General features: G+C 44.6%; 1 protein-coding gene across 3 annotated transcripts in view; it reads right to left on the bottom strand.

Annotated features, from left to right (window-relative positions):
* SUDS3 (SDS3 homolog, SIN3A corepressor complex component) overlaps positions 1-25,419 on the bottom strand; it is an 85,045-nt gene that overhangs the window by 42,137 nt on the left and 17,489 nt on the right. Inside the window, exons 8-14 of one of the 3 annotated variants that reach the window (XM_036353583.1) lie at positions 20,201-20,296; positions 19,203-19,264; positions 19,028-19,049; positions 17,730-17,835; positions 7,357-7,441; positions 4,416-4,501; positions 1,109-4,035 (exon numbers count right to left, since the gene is read on the bottom strand). In XM_036353583.1, coding sequence (XP_036209476.1) covers positions 3,930-4,035; positions 4,416-4,501; positions 7,357-7,441; positions 17,730-17,835; positions 19,028-19,049; positions 19,203-19,264; positions 20,201-20,296 — 563 coding nt within the window. In that variant the 3' untranslated portion in view covers positions 1,109-3,929. Of the gene's footprint in view, positions 1-1,108; positions 4,502-7,356; positions 7,442-17,729; positions 17,836-19,027; positions 19,050-19,202; positions 19,265-20,200; positions 20,297-25,419 lie in introns of those variants that run through there. The other 2 variants (XM_036353582.1, XM_036353584.1) reach the window with 2 other exon arrangements.

Raw genomic sequence — 25,419 nt, 5'->3', positions numbered from 1 at the left:
ACAAGGAGAAATAACCCAAAGGAAACTGATAATGCTGCTTCTTGATCTATATGCTGGTTACGAGGATGCGTTCGCTTTGAAAACACTCAACAACTTCTACAGTTAAGGACTGTGCACTCTTCTGTATGAATGTTATGTTACAATGAAAGATTCTAAATAGTGACCGCCCCGCTCCATTACTCAAAGCGTAAAACCAGCCCTTCCCAATGGGTGTACCACAACTGGGTTACAAGCACAACAGGTCAGTCACCTGGGGCAGCAAGCAGCCTCATCAGCTTACCCCACAGGTAAGAAATAAGATGCTATGATTTTTGGTAAGACGAGGAGATACTGCTCTCGAGTTCCATCCAAACAACACCCTCCTCAATCACACACGTTTACCTCAAGGTTCCTCCTGTGTTCCGTGCCGCTGAGTCGGCCAGACTCCTGATGACCCTATGAATGAGTGATGGCCACCATGTCCTATCCTCAACAGCCCTGCTCAGCTCCTGCAGACTCATACCGGTGGCTTCTTTTATGGAGTCAGTCCATCTCACATTGGGTTTTCCTCTTCTCCTGCTGCCTTCTATTTTCACCAGCATTACTGTCTCTTCCAAAGAACTCTGTCTTCTCACGATGTGCCCGAAGCAGGACAGCTTCAATTTTGTCATTTTTGCCTGCAGCATGTTTCGGGCTTAATTGGCCCTAGGACGCACTTACTCATCTTTCTGGCGGTCCAGGTATCAGAGAGCCTTCCTCCAACACATTATTTCAAATGATCCAGGTGTTTTTTTTTCCTGTCAGCCTTCTTCACTGTCCAAATTTCACACCCGTACATAGTAATTGGGAATGCAAGGTTACCTACCTGAGGTTAATTTTATTTACTGAATTTTTAATCAGATATTTTTATCCTCTCCAACAAGGAGAGAACACTTCATTTAAGGGTCAACATCCCTAGACTGCTCTTTATACCACTGAGAGTTAGTTTTTGACATCACTCCTTATCTTACTCTTTAGAACAAGCAAATGCCTAGTGCACCCTTCCCCTCTCCCCAATTTCAATCATTTATCAAGTCAATGGATATAACACAGACCACATGCTGGTTTTTTCTTTGAAAGTTTATTGTTATTAAAAAAAAAAAAAGCCTATACTTTTTACATTTTTACATTCACCTCTCAGAACATATAATGGTACCAGGTAATGGTGTTATTTTATAAAAAGCCCACCAGCTGCTTGAAATGGCTGCAAAAAATTTTTTTTACCATGTTCTGGTAATAAAGTGGTTTGAACTCTTTGGAAAAATTGGTGTAACATTAAATAAGTACCAATATTTCAAATTCCCAGATTAGAAACAAGATTTTTAAATCAGGAGGAAATTTAGTAAAATTCAAGGTTAAAGGAAAATGGTAATAGAAAAACAAAAGAATACTGTAAAAAATAGGATTTCCCCCGCCCCCCCCCCCGCCAAGTTAGATTTAAAAAAATTGCAACCAACCCTCCCCCATATTTCTCTTAGAAAAGCCACCCGATGCTGAGCACAGGGTCTCCCACATAAGTATAAAGTAGCTTGATTTGCAGATCAGCCTCTTTATACTGGCCCCAGTTAGAAGTTTTTTAAAAAACTAAGTTACATTAGGTAGTTAGACATCCACAAATACTGGTACCTAATCAAATGAAAAGATCCTGGCTTTGGTATGGCTACCGAAGTACGGAAAGTGGTCAAGAGGACACTGGCTTAGGGAGAAAAGGGGTTGGAGAAATATACAAAACCCCCAAAAGGAGGTGAAATAAATACAGGCTACGTGGATAGCAAACACGGTGTACTTGAGGCAGATGCCTCAAGCTGAACAAATGTATGACCAGGTTCTTGATCAGAATACACACATCCAAGCTCTTCATCAGAAACACACACATACAGGTTCTTGATCAGAAGTGTCTGGACCAACCTTTATCAAAGTCACTTTACAGAAAATAGTTGAATTTGGGAACTCATCTGTACCCTGGGTCTAGTGAGAGACAAAAGTTTTGGAATAAGAATGGCCAGCTGGGCTAAAAGCCAGCCCCCTCTTATTATAGGAGTCACAAAGTCTGTGTTCCCCTCTCATTCATTTTGCCCATCACAAAAGTTCCTCCAGCTCCTAACGAATGGGCTCTTCCACTCCCAGTCACTGCAGGGGCATCTGAGAGGTTGAAATGCTGATTTTTCATCTCTGGAGTAACTAAGTAAAAAACTAATAAATCTTCTGGGATCAGGAACATACTTTACTGTGCTGTATGTCACGTCTAAATCACATTTTCCTTCAATTTTAGTAGATCATGATTTTAAGAGTTGTGAGAACACTGAGGGGCAAAAGGCAGTGATGGGGCCAAGACCATGCCTCCCCATGGCCTCAACACCCTCAAATTTACAGAAGAGAAAAGGCCAAAGCATCCAGATACTGGTCTTCAAATAGTTACTTCACGAAATCACAAAGATGCCACCAGGCAAGGCAGGGGAAAAGGCAACTTGCCGCTCAATGCTGAATCCCCAACAGTTATCAATACAATCCTTTCCCAAAAAAAGCAAATTCTGGTGTACTGTTAGGAAGGTAAGCTAATACAATCATTAAAACAAACAAACAAAAAAACTCCTTGATGGCAACACATACTAAATATATCTAAAAAATTTCCATCACAGGGCACTAGATGACAACCAGTACCTGCTATTACAGGATGTTACACACACAATGACAATTCAAGCAAGAGAGAAACCCCAAACAGCCAAGGCTGCCAAGAAGAAACAAAACATGAAGCCCCTCTTTACTGTGGACTTGGTTCACTGAAGTCAAATTTCTAATAATGGGAGGTCCTGGGGGCAGAGAGCAAACACCAAAGGCCCAGGCAACTTTTGGTGAATAGCATTCTTTATCCTGTTTTTAAATGAGACTCCATCTCCAGAATAAAAAAATGAAAAAAAATAGATTATAAATTAAAACAAAAATATATATGCACAAGTCTTTACTCCGAGTCAGTAAGGTTTGGTCTCTGTCGAAGGCAGGACTTTGGAGGGGATTTACCTGTCATCACAGCCCCATGACTTGCGACTTGTGTTGGGGTGTGTACATCGAGAGACAACACAAAGGGAATCACTGGAGACCAAGGGAACTATGTACAAAGGTTTCATAGGACATGTCAAGTCTACTAATTGCCCACAGAGATGCTAACACATGCTCTAATCCCCAAAACTTGGTAAACATCGTAAAGTGGCAACTAGAATATAAAAAACTCCATGACCCAACAAGTCATTTCTCTCGTTGTAGGAATGAGGAAAGGATGCAAGGAGTGAAGGGGAGGCTGTTTCATCAGAATTCATTAGGAAGAGTGGGTTTAGCGACAGCCTTCTGTCCTCAACCTGGACCAGAACTCCAGGAGGCTCTGAGTACCGACAGCAAGGTTCCATGGGTTTGGAATGGCCCATGTGCAATAATGGGATCAGTGACAAGAGTGCAATTTGAATTATGAGTGAGAGTCTGTGGATAACTGCAGACTCTCACTCATCAATCTCCCTCCCAAACTTCGATACATAACCCAATAATCAGTGTGTGGCAGGTCTCTTCACCTACTGGCAGCAGGGAAAATTAGTTGCAAATGAAACGATCTGAAATAACCACTTCTTGTTTCCAGCTCGAGCTAGAACAACTGTGTGTAAATAAACCACTTGTGCATTAAATAACATTTAAAATATGGTATCTTCAGCACATTATGAATATGAAATGCCCCCTCCCCCCAGCCCCAATTACTTCAGTGCACATAGTCCCTCAGGCAAATTTTTCTGTCGTTCAGCCAGTGGAGTGGATGGCATACGCCAGATGTTCCACAAGGCATTTATTTCTCTGAAAAGGCTGAAAGCCAGCAGAATTAATCTTCTTCTGCTAGGACCTCTGCCCCAAGCTTCTGGGGAAACACTGAATTAGGCTCGACAAGGGAAGTAGGTACATGATCCACTAATCAGATTCAAAACATGAAAATCCATTGTTGAGTGTATCCCTTCCCGCTCCTCTTCATGGTAGAAAGACCTAAAGATAATCAATTAAAAAAAAAAATGTCCCTTCAAACTCAAAGGAAGCTTGGGGCGGGGGGGGGGGGGGACCACAAAACCAAAAAAAATAAAAATAAAAATAAGTAAGTTAAATTCCCAATGCGCCTGAAAGTAAAATCGTCTTATGGCGACGGATGACTGGAAGAAGTCGAGGCAGTAAAGAATGAGACAAAGATGGGAGCGACTGGCCACGAAAGTGCCTTGCAGAATCCACAACAGTGTTCTCCATTGTCCAAGGCCATGGAGCAATTCCCAAGTTAAAAACTTTCTATTAGGAAGAAAACAAAACAAAACCAAAAACCACTTCAGAAAAAGGGTCAAGGGAAGTAGCGCACTGTAGAAAGTCAAGCCGCTGACCTCCGGCGGATCACAAAGAGCCCGCGCTGAAGCTGGCCCAAGTAAATCCTCATCTTGGTGCTGTCACTGGTCTTTCTCACCCAGATCTGCAGAGAAGGAAAGAGAGAGGCTAAGAAGGAGTAAGTCTTCCAGAGCACAAAAATATTTGCATAAATTAGGTGTGGGCACAAAACTAGCAACCTCTTCCTGTCAATTTGCAAGGACTTCGAAAGCACCTCCTTGACCTTTGGCCCTCCTAAAGGCACACCTCCAGTGTAGACAGTAGACATCAACCTTGAACTCATTTCTCCCAGCCATCTCTCTTACACCTTAAGAAAATGGAGCCCTATACTCAGTGGACCCAGCATCAGCCTGTGGACTGAAGGATCCCAGGTTCAATTCCAGTCAAGGGCACATGATCCCCAGTAGGAGGTGTGCAGGAGGCAGCCGATCGGTGATTCTCTCTCATCAGTGATGTTTCTCTCTAATCAGTGATGTTTGTTTTTCTCTCTCTCTCTCTCTCTCCCTCTCTCTCCCTCCCCCATCCCTCTCTCTGAAATCAATAAAAATATATTTATATTTTTTTAAAAAGAAAGAAAACGGAAAGCACAATGATACTGTGTTCCATTTGGCTTTGATCTTAAGGGCTCTTTTTGATTTGGTTTGACTACAGAGTTAATCAACATTCAAGATAGATTCATCAATATACACTTTTAATCAAATTAGGAAATATTTTGACCGTCCTTCCCTCCAGACCATATCGTTTTCCCACAGAGGAAATAGCAGGTTTTGCGTTTCACAGGCAGACACATTCTTCTGTAGAACTGAGAATGAACCCTGCAGCAGGGGACTGCCCGAGCTGACAAGTGCACTCAATAAGGACAGAAGGAGAGCTGGCACACCTGAACAAGGGGCTACTGTGGGCCAGACACTGCTGGTCAAGTTGAGCCTCCTCTGCCTCAGAACCTCCCCCCAACCCCCTGCAATGAAGTAAGTACTAGCATCGCACCCCTTTTATAGAACAGCAAGGCTAAGTCATGTGTCCTATGTGAACTCTGGCATCTGACATCAAAGCCCTTGCTCTTCTCCACTAACCCAGCCCCTGACTCTTTTCATCATTCTCTCCTGTGTTTAATCAACATACAATTAGATGGAGCCAAAAGCATTAAACTTTTTTTTAATCTGCATCACATATATACAAGTACAAGTTTATGGATACATCTTCTCCCTCCCCTACTTAGTTTTCAGATTTTAAAAAGTTTATTCTCAGTTTCCTCTCAGTTTCTTTACTGTGATTATTTAGCAACAGACTTTATTTTTAAACCAGTGTGTTGAACTTTAAAGTTAAAAGCCTCGCATGAAGCTGAATCTCTAAGGAACCATTTTCAACTAAAAACTGACCCCAAGGAGGGCTGAACTGGGAAGTCACCAACATGTTTGGATGTGCCCACCAAATCTGTACAAAGTAAAGTTATGCAAAGGCCAAGTAGCTCCACTGCCACTTAGGATGTGACCGTGAACATGAGCTGGAATACTTCCAAGAAGTGAGAAATATTTTCCTGTTCCCAGAGTTGCGTGCCTCTGATGCACTGAGGCGTCTCCCCTCCAGGAGATATGTCTCAATGTCACTGTTTCCTTGTCAGATCTCATTGACACTCTATTATGTCAAAGGGTGACAATCTTCAACACAGAGAAAGAAAAATCTAACTTGCATTTCTATTTTCCTGAAAAATCTTGAAGAGTCAGAGAGAACAGTGCACTACATCTGAAGTTAGGTTTAGGTCCTAGGAGCCCACACGCTAGGTATAGCAGTGCACACGGCCATGCGCTAAACTCCGCTGTGAAATGACAACACTTGCTGAGCAGCAGATGCTGTCTATTAGATCGCCTGTTCTGGTTTTGAGTTGGCTTGAAGTGAAACACAGATCCTGAGCCCAGAGAAGAACGACATTCGTTTATCTGGAAGGCTCTCCCTAACTTCTAAGTAAACAATCATTGTGCAAACTAGTCACATTTAAGGGCATTTTCAATTCAGGAAGCTGGGAGAATAGAAGAGGCTTAAGTTATTTCATAATCCAGTTTCATTAGATTTGCTCTGCACTGGCACAAATAAGTTACAGAGGGTAGACACATAAAAATCAATTTTGCTGCAGACATCCTCGCACTGATAAAAGATGGAGCCAATCAGCTATTAAAGTTTAAAATTTTTTTTAACTACTAACAATACAGGTTACACATTGCTGACATCCTCCTAATGAAGGGCCATTTAGAGAACTCACAGGCCAGACATATCATCCGTGAGCATAAGCCTCTGAGATAACTTTACAACCAGTCCCCATCCTACAGCGGTGACGGGGGGAGACCAACACCTAATGGCACGAGCCTGGAAGCTCATTGTTCAGAGGCACAACAGGACATGTCAGACTGGGATAACAGCAGGCAAGGAGTAGTGTGTGGGTCAGATCAGACCAGCACCCATTTATTGAGCACTTACTGTGTGCCAGACTCTGTGCCAGATGTCTCAATACAACCTCACAGCACGAAACAAATCTATCAGTACACATAAATGTTCTAGAGAAAGAACAAAGATGGAGTATGCTCCACAGGCAGGTTCCATTCTCAGTGGATGGTTACCTTAAAAAAGCAGCAGGGTTTGAAAGCACAGAAATCACACAGACTTGCCTTTTGTTCATTCCTGTTGTCTAACTAGTGGTTCCCAACTCAATTACTGCACAGGTAGTGCACAGAAGCCACAAGGAATACACTATCCGCATATACCGCAGTCAAGCAAATAAGGAACCTTCAAAGGTGATTTTGCTTATGTGTAGTTTCTGCCTGAAAGCACTGAATTTAGACTCTAACCCACATATAACCCATGATTCCACTGTACTTTCTCAGTGGCCCTCCCACTGCAGGTTGTCACCTTTTGCTTTCCTAAAGGGTGAGGGAGTTTGATCCCTACCTCATTGGCTCCGACAGAGCTGATCACACAGCTCAGTTTCTGGTTGTCCTTTGACTCCAGATAGATGGCTTGGCTCTTGTGGTACCTGCCAAAAACAGGACACAAGTTTATTCCTTTAACCACTTTATTGAAGTATGACTGAAATATAAAGAGCTGTACACATTTATGAGTTTGGGGATAAGTATACACCCGTGAAATCATATCACCATCAAGGCCATAGACAAACAGGTGTGGACAAAAGTCAGTTTACAGTTGTAGGCGAAACTCGGTTTATTTTGCATTACTATTTATTACTATTAACCTGCATTTGCCCACCCATGTATATATCACCTCCCAAAGTTTCCTCCTGCCCTCTTTATTATGATTATTATTTTTTTTGTGGGGGTTTTTGTGAAAAGAACACTCAACATAAGATCTACCCACTTGAAAAATTTTAGGTATAAAATACAGTACTGTTAAAGGCACAGATATTTTTAGAAAGAAAGGAAGGAAATATCACCAGAATAAAAAATGTAATTAAAGGAGACTTAATTGATATTTGAGGAAGAGTCTGGATTTCAGATATAATTTAAAGGCTTCCATCCTTGGGTTAGATTAGATGATGACCTCCTAATCTTCTAAATTTAACTTATATTCCTTGGTCCCTTTGCAGTCAGGGAAGGGGAGGGCAAGAAAAGGGGTAGGAAATTAACTCTATATTTGTTGGTTTTTTTTAATATATTTTTTTATTGATTTCAAAGAGGAAGGGAGAGGGAGAGATAGAAACATTAAAGATGAGACTCATCGATCTGTTGCCTCCTGCATGCCCCACACTGGGCATGTGCCCTGACCAGGAATCAAACCGTGACTTGTTTTATAGGTCAACGCTCAACCACTGAGCCATGCCCCACACTGAGCTGTATTTACTTTTTTATTTGGACTATATGACCTCGTTCAAAAAGTAAATTATAATTTTTCAAGTAAAACTTGGTTTCACCCCCAAACATTAAAGGCTGGATAGATAAAACAATAGAAGGGCTTGAAAAACTGGTCTGTTATTTTCTATTTGTCCAAATAAATCATCAACAAGAAGGAAGGTCAAATTCAGCCTTTACTTTGGTCACTCCTTCAACAAACACTCATGACTCACTCACTGTGTACTCCATGTTGGAGACTGGAGGCAGAGAGTGAACAAGGCAACAAGGTCCCTGCTGCCATGGAACTTCAAATGCAATGGCAGCAAAGGAGATTAAGTAATCCCAACTGACCAGCAGCCACTAGGTGATGTGCACCAGAGTATCTAACATGGCCAGTCAGTCAGGACAGTTGCTTTGAATGTAGTAGACATGACAGACACTCCCCTTTCAGCCTCTATATCTATTCCCCTGGCCTATAGTGAAGGACCACCTTCGACTTCTACAACTTCAGGGAGAAGGCCGAGGGTGAAAATGAGGAAGCCAGGGAAAAAGCCCAGTGGGACAATAGCAGCTGCCACAGGATGAAGGAGCAGCTGCTGGATTACCAAAGCGACTAAACTGCTACTGGCAGCCCTAGCCTGCGCCAGTCTCTGTTCAGTCAAGAACATCACAGTTGGTTCATCCTGGCCACACAGATCTGGCTTAACAGACCCACTAACTCAAGTAAGTTCCACCAAAACCAAAATGCATCTCCCAACAAAGCACTGCTTCTTATCATTATTTCCATAAAAGAAGCAGAGCATTTTGCTGGTATAATAAAGTAATCTACTGCCAAGACATTACAGTAAAGGATGTACTTCACTCCCACAATCAGCTTTTTCCAATCTAGGCTCTAAGTAAGCACTCTTTAACTTGCTATTTAGGAGTTGAAAACTCAGGTTTCCAAGTGAATCGACTTCTTGAAAACACTGTTAAAAGAAATTGAATCATAAATGCAATTAGAACAGCAAGAGTGGTTTAGATCCAGCTTCAAAGTGGCTTTTGGCCAGAGATTAATTGGTAAACTGGGTTAGGGACCTTCATTATGCTGAATACGTAATATCGCAAGGTTTACTTGCACAGTGCATGAGGAAACTCAAACTCAAGTTTCCCTCCCCCATCTAATCCAACTGCCCTATATAAATGGTTAGAATAAAAATATAGAGGGGAGAACATTCACAGTTATTCTATAGGGACTGTGATTTATTAGAGTTAAAAACACAAGATAATAGGCACCTAGCCTCAAGTCATTCTGATACTACTTTCTAAATACTTTAATAAAGCAAGGTCATGGATGTGGTGCAGAAGTATATTACTAGTGTGGAAACATGCTCAATATACTGCTAAATAGAGGAAAATAACTATGTCCATATGTTCCTGTGTTTGTAACAAAACATATGCATATTACTCGTGTATCAGACACTCAGAAAAAACTGGTTAATTTATATATTAAAATGTATATTAAAATTTTATAAAACAGCCGAAACCGGTTTGGCTCAGTGGATAGAGCGCCGGCCTGCAGACTGAAAGGTCCCAGGTTCTATTCCGGTCAAGGGCATGTACCTTGGTTGTGGGCATATCCCCAGTAGGAGATGTGCAGGAGGCAGCTGATCGATGTTTCTCTCTCATCGATGTTTCTGACTCTCTATCTCTCTCCCTTCCTCTCTGTAAAAAATCAATAAAATATATTTTAAAAAGAAAATTTATAAAACATAAAATTTAAACTAAGAATGGTATTCCTTTTATTGCACAGTTTTCTTTTTTCAAAAATAAACAGGTATTACTTATATTAAAAAGTAAGTAATATTTTCTTAAGTCATGGTACTGGACAATACCCAAATAAGTAAGATGGGGTAAAAACAAAATTTAATGTCACAAATTTTATCCTAATGTCTGTTAAAGACACGTTAACTCTGGGAGACTATTCAAACGATTCTCCTGAGATGTGCTCAGAGGCCAACCCCCAACACACCTGACTGGCTTAAAAGTGAACATTAGGAGTAAACAATGCAATCCAGCCTTTAAGCCCTGAGATGTGGTCTGGGAGTTAAGTATCTGGCCACCTCCCCAGTGTGCCTGCTCTGGAATCACCAAATACATAGTGGTGGCTTAAATGTCCATCATTGGTCACTATTTGCTCCTGGAGAACTGGCCAGCCCACTTCCAACCCAACTGATTCCCTGAAGCAGAGTTTCTGGGACCTCCAGGAGATACTTACGTGCCACATCATAATGGCCTTGGGGAACCATTATCCCTGGATGTCAAATCTATTAAAACATCTAAATTCTATGGGGGGAAAAAAAAGTGCTCATGTAGGAGGTGGGGTATTTTTAAGATGAAACCAAAAGTACATGACAACCTTAAAACACAAATTTACTTTCCAATTTCTAAAGACTAATAAAAGAACAGAAAGAAATTCAAAATATACTTAGACATAAAAAATGTTCAAAAGCAACATCAATCGAGCTACATTAGTAAAAATGTACATTATCATTTTTTTTTTGCCAATTAGCCCATTTTACAAGCTACAACTCATCTCTGCTGAAAAAAATACCTTAAATAGCCTCAGAGGACAAGCCCCAAATGTCAAGCTAACTTTATTACTAATGGAAATTCTGACCTGGGAATCCCTACAATTAAGCTCTTAACGCTTTGCCACTGCTGTTAAACCCAATGAACTAGAATCACCACTACTATTATGGAAGAAAGCAATTTCTTTAGAAGGTGGGTCAAAAAGTGGGGCACGGAGGAGATAGAATTTAATTTTGTATCCTACTGGGAATCTTCACATTAAGGTTTCACTTCAAAAGAAAAGACCATGTCACAGCTACAGTACCTCCAAGAGCCCTCATTCTAGTCGGAAATATTCACTGTTGTAACAGTGTTTTGTGTCGGCTGAAAGCTGGAAGGTTAAATCCACTCAAGCAAGTGGGTGACTTCATTTCTGATTCACATTAGCAGCCCCAGATTTAATGTGAGGAGAGAATCAACAGTCTGCCAGCACCAGCAGTTAGTTATTTTAAAGTATCAGCTACTTTCACAGTACTTCCTAAGAAGGGTCATTAGTCCAAATCAAAATGTGAGGAAAACTTATAGCAGGAGATAAAATGCCTTAAACGCAGTATGTATAAGACCAAGGCAAAGGGAAGATGCTTATCTTTCAAAACGAAATGTAGCTTGATAAGTGTTCTTGCCAAGATGGGAAGCCCGAATCACACTCATTTTGCTGAAGTCATTTAAAACTCAATGAAACATGTTTTGCCAGAAGTACTTTCGCCAAAATACTCCACACCATTGGAAAGAACATAAAGTGATTCAGTTGACCTCTCAGCTACAGGCCATGATGCTGAAAAAAGAAAGAAAGATGGCAGCCTCCAACTGACAGGGACACAAAAGGCAAACAGCAGAACCCGTGAGACACGAGAAGCCGGTTCTGTACTGGTAAAGGTGGCGGCCAGGACTCCCATGAACACCTTCCGAATACAGGAGGGAGGGACCTGCTCAAACAAATGTGTTTGAACTGTGACTGCCAAGGCCAAATAAGAGAAGCACACAGAATACAAAAGAACACAACAGTCTCAATATGTAACAGGAGAATAAAAGCAGCTTTAAATTCACTGAAAAAGTAAGATGCTCCCAGAGTTTATTTTAAAATTTTCTGGAGCCATTGTGAGAAAGACTGAAATTCCTTCAAAATGCTTAGGAGGTCTAACACAGCAAACCTGACCACTCTTTACATCACGAAACACCAGTCACTGTAGGTCCTTTCTTTATAAAAACAAGAATTTTATTTTACAGCATTTTTACCCTTAAGACTTGTCTGATAAAGTAGAAGGAGTAACCCTTAGAAAGAGGAAGATCTGAAGCAACACAATTACAAAATGAACATTATTTGAAAGATCACATGGCTTTAGGACTCACAGATCCATAAAAACGTTAGTGATAAACCTCATCATTTTTGAAGATGTTTCTTATGTGTGGGCTAGATCTTTAAAGGTTATTTGGTTTTCATTATTTGAAACATTTTTCATCGTATTTTGCCTCCAGTGTATTAAGCTGTTAGGGCCTGCCACCTAGTGGTGGTATGCTCTGGTAAGCAATATTAAGAAGATACAAGATTGCAAAAAAATTGCCAAATGAGAAGGGTAGGAGACACTAAGATCAAGCTTACAGATAGAGCTAGCACTCATCATCCACTGGGTAATTAACCCACTATAACTAGTAAGTGGAACTTATTTATTTTAAGCATGACCAGATCACTAAGCATTTCTGCCAAGTTAGGGAGTACAATATTATTAAGGTAACACAATGTTGGGGTTTTTTCTTTAAGAAAGCTAAAAAAATTCTAAGAAGCCAATACTCAAATTTTGGAACCTTCCATTAAATAAATATGTTGAATCTCAAAAGGTGATTATATACACATTATAAATAGAGCATGCAATAACCCAGGAGAACATCCTGCTTATAACCAAGTAGAAAGGCAGAAGAATGCAAGTATGTGTCTACCATCCTATCTAATAAAAGAGAAACATGGTAATTGGCGTACGACCGCTACCCTTTCCATTGGCTAATCAGGGCGATATGAAAATTAACTGTCGGCCAAGATGGCGGCCGGAAGCCAGGCAGCTTGAAACGAACATGAGGCTTGCTTGCTTCAGTGACGGAGGACTCCAACGTTCCCTGCCTGCCGCTGCGGGTCTCTGAGCTGGCAGTTTGAAACATAGTTACAAAAATAGAAGCTAAACAAAACCCCAGAAACCAGCTTTCAGCTAGCCGGGATCTCAGACCTGGAGTTGATACAGAGTTTCGATTGTAGAACCTAAACAAACCAGATACCTGCTTTCAGGAGTGGAGGCCTAAGCGCTGGAGCCTCAGAGCTAAAGCTGGCTCAGAATAAAAATAAATAAATAAATAAAGGAGCAGTTGGGAGCTTCAATCCCAGCCTGAAAACAGCCCTCAGCCACTCACCCAGACTGGCCAGGCACCCCAGTGGGGACCCCCACCCTGAAGGGTGTGTGACCAGCTGCAAACAGCCATCATCCCCTCATCCAGGCTGGCCAGGCACCCCAGTGGGGACCCCCACCCTGATCCAGGACACCCTTCAGGGCAAACCAGCCAGCCTCCACCCATGCACCAGGCCTCTATTCTATATAGTAAAAGGGTAATATGCCTCCCGGCACCAGGATCAGCGTGACAGGGGGCAGCGCCCATACCCCCTGATCGCCCTGCGGCTCTTTCTGTGACAGGGGGCAGGGCCACAACCTCCCTATCGGCCCTGCTCTGTTCCTGACAGGGGAAGGCGCCCCAACCCCCTGATCGGCCCTGCTCTGTGCCTGACAGGGGGGAGCTCCCCAACCTCCTGATCACCCTGCGGCTCTGTGTGTGACAGGGTGCGGCACCCCAACCCCCCCACCCCACGGGCCCTGCTCTGTGTGTGACGGGGTAGAGCCATAACCTCCCCATCGGCCCTGTCCTGAGTGTGAGAGTGGCGGCGCCCCAACCCCCTGATCGGCCCTGCTCTGTGGGTGATAGAGGGCGGCGCCCCAATCCCCCCACTCCACGGGCCCTGCTCTGTGTGTGATGGGGTAGAGCCATAACCTCCCCATTGGCCCTGCCCTGAGTGTGACAGTGGCGGCGCCCCAACCCCCTGATCAGCCCTGCTCTGTGCATGACAAGGGGGAGCTCCCCAACCTCCTAATAGGCCCTGCTCTGTGCATGACAGGGGGGAGCTCCCCAACCCCGATTGGCCCTGCTCTGTGCGTGACAGGGTGCGGCGCCCCAACCCCCTGATCGACCCTGCTCTGTGTGTGACAGGGTGCGGCGCCCCAACCCCCTGATGGGCCCTGCTCTGTGAGTGACAGGGGGCCACGCCCCAGCCCCCTGATCGGCCCTGCTCTGTGCCTGATAGGGGGAAGCTCTCCAACCCCCTGATAGCCCTGCGGCTCTGTGTGTGACAGCGTGCGATGCCCCAACCCCCTGATCGGCCCTGCTCTGTGTGTGACAGTGGCAGCGCACCAACCCCCTGATCGGCCCTGCTCTGTGGGTGATAAAGGGCGGTTCCCCCACCCCCTGATCAGCCCTGCTCTGTGTGTGACAGGGGGCGGTGCCCCAACTCCCCTATCAGCCCTACTCTGTGAGTGACGGGGGGGGCTCCTCAACCCCATGATTGACCCTGCTCTGTGTGTGACAGGGGGTGGCACAGCAACCTCCCCATTGACCCTGCCTTGAGTGTGACAGGGGGTGGTGCCCAACCCCCCAATCGGCCCTACCCTGAGCATGACTGAGGGTGGCATCGCAACCTCCCAATCCGCTCTGCTCTGTGCATGACAGGGGGCGGCGCCCCAACTCCCCAATCGGCCCTGCTCTGAGCCCGACCAGGGGCTGCACCTAGGGATTGGGCCTGCCCTCTGCCACCCGGGAGCAGGCCTAAGCCAGCAGGGCGTTATCTCCCGAGGGGTCCCAGACTGCGAGAGGGCACAGGACGGGCTGAGGGACCCCCCTCCCCCCCGAGTGCACAAATTTTTGTGCACCGGGCCTCTAGTCCTATCTAACAGAAGAGAAACATGGTAATTAGCGTACGACCGCTACCCTTTCCATTGGCTAATCAGGGCGATATGAAAATTAACTGCCAGCCAAGATGGCGGCCAGCAGCCAGGCAGCTTGAAACGAACATGAGGCTTGCTAGCCTCAGTGACAGAGGAAACCAACGTTCCCCTCCTGCCTTGCCGGCCTCTGAGCCTGCAGTCTGAAACATTGTACCAAATATAGAAGCTAAAGAAAACCCCAGAAACCTGCTTTCAGCGAGCCGGGATCTCAGAGCTGGAGTTATACATTGTTTCGATTATAGAACCCAAACAAACCAGATACCTGCTTTCAGCAGCAGAGGCCTCAGAGCTGGAGCCAAGACTCAGAGCTAAAGCTGGCCCAGAATAAAAAAAAGAAAAAAGGGAGCAGTTGGGAGCTTAGCCCTCAGCCCCTCACCCAGACTGGCCAGGCACCCCAGTGGGGACCCCCACCCTAAAGCGTGTGTGACCAGCTGCAAACAGCCATCATCCCCTCATCCAGGCTGGCCAGGCACCCCAGTGGGGACCCCCACCCTGATCCAGGACACCCTTCAGGGCAAACCAGCCAGCCGCACCCATGCACCAGGCCTCTAGCCTATATAGTAAAAGGGTAATATGCCTCCCAGCACCAGGATCAGCGGAGCCGATAGGCCTCCCGGCACCGGGATCAGCGTGACAGGGGGCAGCGCCCATACCCCCTGATCGCCCTGCAGCTCTTTGTGTGTCAGGGGGCGGGGCCACAACCTCCCTATCCGCCCTGCTCTGTTCGTGACAGGGGAAGGTGCCCCAACCTCCTGATCAGCCCTGCTCTGTGCCTGATACGGGGGAGCTCCCCAAACCCCTGATCGCCCTGCAGCTCTGTGTGTGACAGGGTGCGGCGCCCCAACCACCCCTCCACGGGCCCTGCTCTGTGACAGGGTAGAGCCATAACCTCCCCATCGGCCCTGCCCTGAGTGTGAGAGTGGCGGCGCCCCAACCCCCTGATCGGCCCTGCTCTGTGGGTGATAGAGGGCGGCGCCCCAACCCCCGCTCCCCCCACGGACCCTGATCTGTGTGATGGGGTAGAGCCATAACCTCCCCACCGGCCCTGCCCTGAGTGTGACAGTGGCGGCGCCCCAACCCCCTGATCGGCCCTGCTCTGTGGGTGATAGAGGGCGGCGCCCCAACCCCCTGATCTGCCCTGCTCTGTGTGTGACAGGGGGAGGTGCCCCAACTCCCCTATCGGCCCTACTCTGTGAGTGACGGGGGGAGCTCCTCAACCCCCTGATGGGCCCTGCTTTGTGCGTGACAAGGGGGAGCTCCCAACCCCGTGATCGACCCTGCTCTGTGCGTGACAGGGGGGAGCTCTCCAACCCCCCTGATGGGCCCTGCTCTGTGCGTGACAGGGGGGATTTCCCCAACCCCCTGATCGACCCTGCTCTGTGCGTGACAGGGGGCAGAGCCCCAACCCCCGGATTGGCCCTGCTCTGTGCATGACAGGGGGTTTCGCTACAACCTCCCCATCGACCCTGCCTTGAGAGTGACAGGGGGTGGTGCCCCAACCCCCCTATCCACCCTACCCTGAGCGTGACTGAGGGTGGCATCGCAACCTCCCAATCCGCCCTGCTCTGTGCATGACAGGGGGCGGTGCCCCAACTCCCCAATCGGCCCTGCTCTGAGCCCGACCAGGGGCTGCACCTAGGGATTGGGCCTGCCCTCTGCCACCCGGGAGCAGGCCTAAGCCAGCAGGGCGTTATCTCCCGAGGGGTCCCAGAGTGCGAGAGGGCACAGGCCAGGCTGAGGGACCCCCCCCTTCCCCCCGAGTGCACAAATTTTTGTGCACCGGGCCTCTAGTGCTATATAATAAAAGGCTAATATGCAAATCGACCAAACAGCAGAACAACTGTTCAGTATGACACTCACTGACCACCAGGGGGCAGACGCTCAACACAGGAGCTGCCCCCATTCAGCCGGAAGCTGAGCTCACAGCTGGCGAGCACAGTGGTGGTGGTGGGAGCCTCTCCCACCTCCGCGGCAGCACTAAGGATGTCCAACTGCCAGCTTAGGAGCAGGCCTAAACCATCAATTTGACATCCCCTGAGGGCTCCCGGACTTGAAGTGGGTGCAGGCTGGGCTGAGTCGCCCCCCCCCCCCCCAAAGTGAGCGAATTTCATGTACTGGGCCTCTAATGACTTAATAAACTGAGTAAGAGTATGCCACATATGGACAATGAATAAAGGAATATATCAGAATTAAAGAGCTGTGAAAAGGTGGCAGAATCCAGGGTGACTTAATATCTAGCAGAATGTCTAGTTATAGAGAAGAGAGTAAATGTTTGCTGAATGAGTAAATGTATGAACTTTTGATGTTCTTTCATATTATTTTGCCTTCTTATTCCCAGTGGAAATACTGGTGGTGTGAAGGTTTCCACCAGTCTTCAATCTAAACTAGCAATGTTTTAAAACACAATTCCCCAAAGAATGTTTCCTAGAACACTCATGCAGCAGGATGACACAGGCGAAAGGGTCCCTCACCAAATAAATAATCTCTGCTAACATCTTAGAAAGTCACAGTGTGCATCAGCATAAACCCAGTCTACAGGGACATCACAGAAGATGTAAGGCTGCAAATTCTAGTATACTAGCAGCAGCATGGAGAGAGAAAGGAGGGCCACCATCAGAACACCACGTTCTGGAAAAACACAGCCTTCAAAGATCTAACAAGTAGCATCACCCAAATGACTCCTGATACATGTTTAGATGTTATTCCACTTTTAGTACTATGTAAGTTAAGCAGCAGCCATGCTCTAAAACAACAAATGTAGGTCCAGCTCTCTTTCCAAATGGTTCTTCTGAGATTCTTATGAGTAATCTGTGTTTTTCCACAACATACCTACCATCTTTTATCATAGTACAATTTGCCATCTTCTATCCGGGCTTCAAATCTCTGGGCTGGAGACTCAGCTGGTGTGGTAGGCAAGTGTTCGGGAGAAGAAGGGGATGCTGGAGGAACCAAAAAAATATTTCAATGACTAAGCATGTAACAAACATGTGAGTCCGCCAGCTAACATGCTTTAATTGAAATGCTATTAAAAGGTACTAATAATCATAATCATCAAGTCCTTACAGTTGTAATAAATGGGAATCCAATAAAATTCTTGTATAGTACATCTTATGATCCTCAAAGCAAACCTGTGAGGTAAGCAAGGAGAAGATTAACCCCACTGAACAGAGGAGAAACCTGAGGCTCAGGCAGGCTAAGGGATTTGCCCAAGGTCACTTAGAGTAGAACTAAAATCCCAGCGATCCACCTGAAGCCCAAAGGGCAAAATTAGATAAATCCTCTTAAATTTATAAAAAATGAAATAATTTCTAGAAATATTTATTACTAGGTGGAGCAAGTCAAGCTAAGACAGTGCTAGTAACTTCGGTGGGTTCAAATGATCTAAATTCACATACTTCACTCAAAGAACCCCTTCCCCATCATGCCTTCAGACCCTCAATGTGGACCTCAGGAGGAAAGTACTTAAAAATAAAGAAGACTCTTATTTTCTTCCCCAAGATATGGTGAGTAGAGAGATGTGTGAGTAATCACAGCACTTAAAACAAAACAAAAGCCTTGCCAGTTCAGAGTTCCCTCTAACAGCCCAGCACTGACTCGAGTGCTGCTCTGGAAGGAACCACCGTGAACACGGGCCAGCCTCTGCTATAGGCTGGGACTGGGGGCAGCTTGCGAGTTCCGACCAGAGCCAGGTCCTGAAAAGCACTGCAACAGCAGTGGCTAGTACCTAACTCCACAAAGCAAGAAACACTGACGTCCCCTTCTGGTTTCATTTTCAGAAATGGATGTGTACTTAAATATTATAGCTGATGCCCACACAGAAAGAAAAACGTTACCAGCCAATCAAATGTCTCTTTTACAATAAATTTAAAGGAAAAGACAAACATAACTTGAACATAGCAGGGTTAAAAAAAAAAAATCAGGAGAGGGTACACCTAAGGTTCCCTTCAGCTTTCATGATTCCCTTACTAAATGTCAGTGCCAGTTTTATAAAAGAATTCACCCCCCCCCATCTTAGACAAATGATGAACACTTTATTTTTGAAAATGGCAACAATTCCCTGTCAAGTATTCGCATGCTTCTCCAAAAACATGATAAAAAACTGCACAAATGCCAATAATGTCATGCACTTACCTGGTCTCTTGGGTGACTTAAGCTGTAGAAAGAACAACAAAAAATCTTAGAGAAAATCACTTCAGATGCAACTTACAGTGTCAAAGGTATCAAATTGATTTAACAAGTAACATGTGAACCAAGTAAAGCTGAAAACCATATCAAACCTAAGCTTTCAAATAAATCAAATCTGTACCTTATTTAATGTTCGCAGATCCTCCATGATCTGTTCATCTGTTAACAAGTAGTTTAGCTGGGGTGTTGAGAGTTAAAGAAATGTGTCTGAAAAGCACGGTTTCCAAGCAAACAGAATTCAACAAAATGAAACAGGATTTTAGTTTACAAAGTGTGATTATGTAACATGACATTTTTAAAATGATAGTTTGTCTCTTGGAAGTTTTTGATTCTCCTACTAAATGTCATGGCACCAGGTATACAGAAGAATTCATACCCCCATCTTACAAACTTCAGTGATGCAAAGGTGGAATGACTGTCAACAGGTAACTACAATAATAGTGTGCACAGCACACAATAGAAGAACTTCATCCTGAACTTATCAAGTGGGTTTGTTCCAAAGAGCTGAAGGCTTCACATTCATACTTGGGGTTAATCTTCCCTCGCAAGTTACATTCTCGGTTGTAAAGAGAAAGGAACCTGAAGTTGTGCCCTTTCCTGATGACAAATAACTGGACCATTTTATGCAAATGGCTATTTATTAGGTCCTCAAGAGGATGGAAACAATACTTCTCCACACATCCTCTTCCCATTCCCATTTTTATGATTAAAGGGGCTTTCTTCTGACTGACTGAAATCTCACTTGCTTTAATTTAACAAGTTTGCAATCCAGGGATACAGATAACTGAGGCAGAAAAGCCAGCTATCACTGTCCTCATTTTACAAGTAAAAAAAAATTAATGCACTTGAAATTTTCAGTTACCCCTCAATCTCCAAGTATTAAAACCAGGTTGAACCTCCAACACAAAGTACCTTTCCAAGTAACTCTCTCTATAAATCCCAAATGCAGTAGCAATTGAGGACTCTGATCATAAAATGGCCAAACCCTGCTTTCCAATCATATACAGTATGACTATTTTCTGTAGGACAATAACCATGTGTATTCTACCAAATGGATAAGCAAAGGATTCGATCATCTTAAAGAGGGAAAAGTGATCCAGGCTTGATGCAAATGGATATCAGGAGCAGGTTTTCTCCTCTTGTCTGGAATGGGGACAGGGTCATTTGGTCGCCTCCGCAACTTCCTGGTCATGATGGGTTTCACTTCCATAGAATCTGTGGCAAGAATGGAATGGGTAAATCTATCCAATCCCCACTGAAGTCAGTGAGAATTTCCGTAATGTAAGAATACCTGACCCATAGCCACCCACCCAGGAACCTCTGGGTCATCTCTGTGTACTAACTCCTGCTGTTCCCATGGAGGGTGGGTGAACTGAAGCTCACTGGTATAAAAGGCTCTTTTAGAGGCCAGTGGCCTCGGTACCAACAATGTTATATGAGATCTTCATTTACAAACGCGAACTCTTTATTTTATTTAATAACCTTTTGCAGCTACTTGACTATCAGGAATGATACAATGAAGGCTCATAATAAAGGCTTCTTTTCATTCTTCTTGGCTTTTCTCTGCCACGTCTGATACTGGTTGCTGACTTCCCTCGCCTTAAAATCTCTCCTCCCCAGCCACTGCCACACAAATCTCTCCTCTCCTGACTTGTGTCTCTGAGGGCCTTTCTGCTGGCCTGCCCCTTTAAAACTGGTGATCTCTGGAGTCCAGTCAGTCTCAGCCTGTTTTCCCAAGGAATCTCTGACCATCAACTCCAGCTCCACCCACCCTTCTGAAAGGCCACCTATAGCCTACACCAGCCGTGGGCAAACTACGGCCTGCGGGCCGGATCCTGCCCGTTTGAAATGAGTAAAACTAAAAAAAAAAAAAAAGACCGTACCCTTTTATGTAATGATGTTTACTTTGAATTTATATTAGTTCACACAAACACTCCATCCATGCTTTTGTTCCGGCCCTCCGGTCCAGTTTAAGAACCCATTGTGGCCCTCGAGTCAAAAAGTTTGCCCACCCCTGTCACCATACACTCTCCAGGCTCCAAACCAGCCCATTTCTCCTTGTTTCACCTCCCAAGGCTGCTGCTTCTCCTGTGTCTCAGGGGCATCACATCTACTCATTCTTCCAAGCCAAAACAAAATCTGCCATTTATGACTTGTCTTCCTTAATCCAGGTATCAAATCCAGCTGATAATAGCAATTCTGCCTTTTAACTACCTCTCAGCTCCAACCCCTCATCATATGTCCCTCAAAGTGATCTTCCTACGATACAAATCAGATCATTTTGCACCTCACTCAAATATTTTAATGGCTCCCTACTCTCTATAGAATAAAAGCCATGCCTCATTTCTGGTCTTCTCCCTTTTCCTTTATTCACACAAACCCTGTGTGTGAGCTTTTAGCTATTTTGTTACCCAAAGGCACCATGCTTTTATGCCTACAAGACTGAACGCTGTCCTCTCTGCCTAGCCTCCTCTTTTCTGCCCAGTAAACTATACAACATCCCTCTGTGACCACTTCCACAGACAGTAACCAGAGCATTTGTACAAATCTCTACTGCCAAGTGCCAAAAGTATGGGACATTTCCCCCCAACAGATGCTTAAATTCCACCCCAGCATGGACTCTGCCCCACCCCAGCCTGATGATGAGATACAGTTAACTTGAAAACACACACTATCAACAGAGCAGCCAAGACAGCCTTGCAGGATTCCAATGTAGCCCTCCCATGACGTCAAACTGTGGGATGTAAGAGCATGTAATAAACACGCGCACAAAGTCAAATGGCATTTCTGCATGCCGCTCTTAAGAACATAATGGGTATTGATTTTTTTCCCCCAAGACGGAATGGAGGTAAAGTGGTAAGAAACACAGACCTAACGAATATTCATAAAAAGGTACTTGGAAGTGGGGGTAGAAAGAAGGACAAACACAGACGCACCTTTGGGGGCTTCTCCCTAAGAAATCTCTTAGCCTATGCTGAGATGCCACCCTTTTCCGGTGGCTTAGTGGCCAATGGGTCTGAATCCCTCCCGGGGCTGTGACCTAAGGCAGGCTGCATAAGTACTCTCTGTCTGAGGTTCCTCAGCTATGAAATATCAATGAAACTGCCCTCACAAGGTGGTGTGAGGGTTACGTGAGATGATACGTGTAAACCTCTCAGTACAGTGCCTGCCATAATGAGAATTCAATCAATGGTAGTTTTTATTAGCATATTTTCAGCCAAGAAAAAACTACAAAAATCTTTTTTAAAAGTCAAGGTGCAGCTCTAGCTGGTTTGGCTCAATGGATAGAGCGTCAGCCTGTGACCAAAGGGTCCCAGGTTTAATTCTGGTCAAGGGCACATACCTTGGTTACAGGCTCCTCCCTGGCCTGGGCCCTGGTCAGGGTGAGTGCAGGAGGCAACCAGTCCATGTGTTTCTCTCACATCAATGTTTCTTTCTGTCTTTCCCTCTCTCTTCCATTCTCCCTAAAAATAAATGGGAAAAATATCCTTGGGTGAGGATTAACAAAAAATAAATAAAAGTTAAGGCACAAACAGTTGAAATAGAAGTTACAGGCTTGTTGTCAACTGAGAGGCTTTGCATCATGCAGATCTAACTGGAAAATGGTGTAAAAGGAGCTCACTCCACCTTAAAGAGCACCTGAGAAAAAGCACCTGGCTCATGAACATCATGGCATGTTCTGTCCACTGCAGAGAGGGGCCGAGTGTTCCTTATCCTTCGGCTGCCATGTCTGCTGGGTAGGGAGGGTGGGCCATACATGATGGAAGTAAGGAAATAAAGGTATAGCTGAAGATCTGGCAACAACCAAGTCCAATCGTGGCCACTATACTCAGAAAATCATAATTACATCACTCGAAAATCCAAAAATTTAATCTAATTCTTCTGTTACAGGTTGGGTGAAACTTTCTGTTCCTATATCAATACAACCACATATACCTTCAAGGTTTTACAATGGGAAAAAACAAGCCTGTCAAATCTTTATCTTCATTTAGGACAGCGGTTCTCAACCTGTGGGTCGCGACCCCTTTGGGGGTCAAACGACCCTTTCACAGGGATCACTTAAGACCATCGGAAAACACACATATAATTACATATTGTTTTTGTGATTAATCACTATGCTTTAATTATGTTCAATTTGTAACAATGAAATTGGGGGTCACCACAACATGAGGAACTGTATTAAAGGGTTGCGGCATTAGGAAGGTTGAGAACCACTGATTTAGGATCTCTCTCTCTCTCTCTCTCCCCCTCCCAACACCATCATTGAAGAAGACATGGAAACTGTGTCAGTCTGGTAACTATTAGAACACAAGCTCCTTGAGGACACAAACCTTTGCTATAGTTTCATTTTGTGAGTTACTTAGTACCACATGAATCCATGGTATATATTGGGAGTCCATATAATATGGTAGTTAAGAAAACAGGCTTGGAGTCAGACATATTCTGGCTTAACCACTATCTCATTGGAGGAACTTTGAGCAAAAGGCTATTTCTCTGAGCCTAATTTTGCAAGTCAAGTCACAGGAGCTATAGAAACTGAATCAGGTTACAACTCCCAATCCCCCTTACTCTGTGCACCAGCTGCTCGTTGAAGGCATTATCTCTCGTAATACTAGGCATTATCTTTCGTCATCTTTATACCAACCCTCCATGGTAAGCTCTACCATCTCCTTGTCAAATGAGACAATCCCACCACAGAAGTTCATGACAGGGTTCATCCATATCCATCAGCCTGTAGAGGCAGCTCTATCATTTATATATAATACCTGGCTCATTGCAAGTACTCAGGAAACAGAGCTCCTATATTGATATTATAATTACTCATGGCTCCAGCTATGGATCCAGTATCTTCTGAAGGAAACTAAGGTCATGAGTAGCTTCAACAGGGGCCTGAGGATGCCCCTGGTGAGGCAAGAACTTAGAAAAAAAAAAAATGAAGTGGCAGTTAGTGGGCTGTTGAAAGAACGGAGAAAAGGCAGCTGTCCTAAAGATAGGAAGAGGGAAAATGAATTAAAAATGATAAAGCTCCCCATATTTTCAAGCTCATTAAATTCTAAGTATTTGGGTTACTTAGCCTTGGCTTCAACTGCATAGAAAACTCCCTCAGGTAATTCTATAACCTCACTGCTAAAGGTGTGGTCCCACCAGCAGTATCAGCACCCCTGGGAGGTGTTTAGAAATTCAGGATCTTGGGCTCCACTCCAGACCCCCAAACCAGAATCTGCATTTTATTGAGGCCCCCTGGTGACTCGTACACATTTAAATTGGGGGAGCACTGACCTAGAACTTAGCCTAGGTTTCTTTATCGACAATATACCTTTCCACATGCACAACCCAGCTGTCCTATAAGTTCTCCACTAGAAGTTTGAAGAGAACCTAGTTCCCATGGAGGTCTATAACACTTTAAATCCTGTTTAGGCAAAGCAGGTCACTAGATCCACCCATTTCCAATGGGTTATTTGGACTAAGCTTCTCATCAGTCTTATTTCATTTTGTTTTTCAGGACGTTTTCTTCTTCTTCTTTTTTTTAATATATTTTTATTGATTTCTGAGAAGAAGGGAGAGGGAGAAAGAGATAGAAACATCAATGAGAGAGAATCATTGATCGGCTGCCTCCTGCACACCCCCCACTGGAGATTTAGCCCGCAACCGGGCATGTGCCCTTGACCAGAATCAAACCTGGGACCCTTCAGTCCGCAGGCTGACACTCCATCCATTGAGCCAAACTGGGTAGGGCTTTTCAAGACATTTTCATGTTGAACCATAAAAGATTTTAAGAAATCTCTTTTCTGGGCAGAGCTGGGCAACCCTGGTGTTGGGCATCAATCCACAAAGGTGAAATAAGTCAATCAGTGAGGGGAAAGAAATCAGGCCTTTAATCCAACACCATAACAGCGCCATCTGTGGAAATGCTAATTATCCTTCTAGCTTCAGCACCTTTTCTTCCCACATTCCATTATTACCTTGGCAGTGTCTCCATACCAAGGGTACCAAATGGCTTGAGAAAGGACATCGGTACCTTTAATGCCCATGGCTAGCTTTGAGTACTTCTGTCATCTATTTATTTTACTAAGTTACAAATGATTTCCCCGTGTTTATTTGTCTTTTCTACTCTGGCAGACTCGGCCTTAAGTCACTGAGGAGGCCTCCTGTCCCCGTTAAGATTCTGGCTATAAAACTGCCTGGCCAAACAATGTCTATCGCTTGTCAATAATTTGGATGCCAAATCACAGGTAAGGTGATGATATCCTTCCCTGCAGATGGAAAGGGAGCATCTATAAAGGACAAGATTTCCCACTAGCCTAATGAAGGCTCCCAAACATCTGGTGGCTCTAACA

The sequence above is a fragment of the Myotis myotis genome, unplaced genomic scaffold (genome assembly GCF_014108235.1).
Source record: "Myotis myotis isolate mMyoMyo1 unplaced genomic scaffold, mMyoMyo1.p scaffold_m19_p_20, whole genome shotgun sequence".
NCBI lineage: Eukaryota > Metazoa > Chordata > Mammalia > Chiroptera > Vespertilionidae > Myotis > Myotis myotis.
Note: the sequence above shows the minus strand (reverse complement) of the source record. Positions and strands in the feature narration are given on the sequence as shown.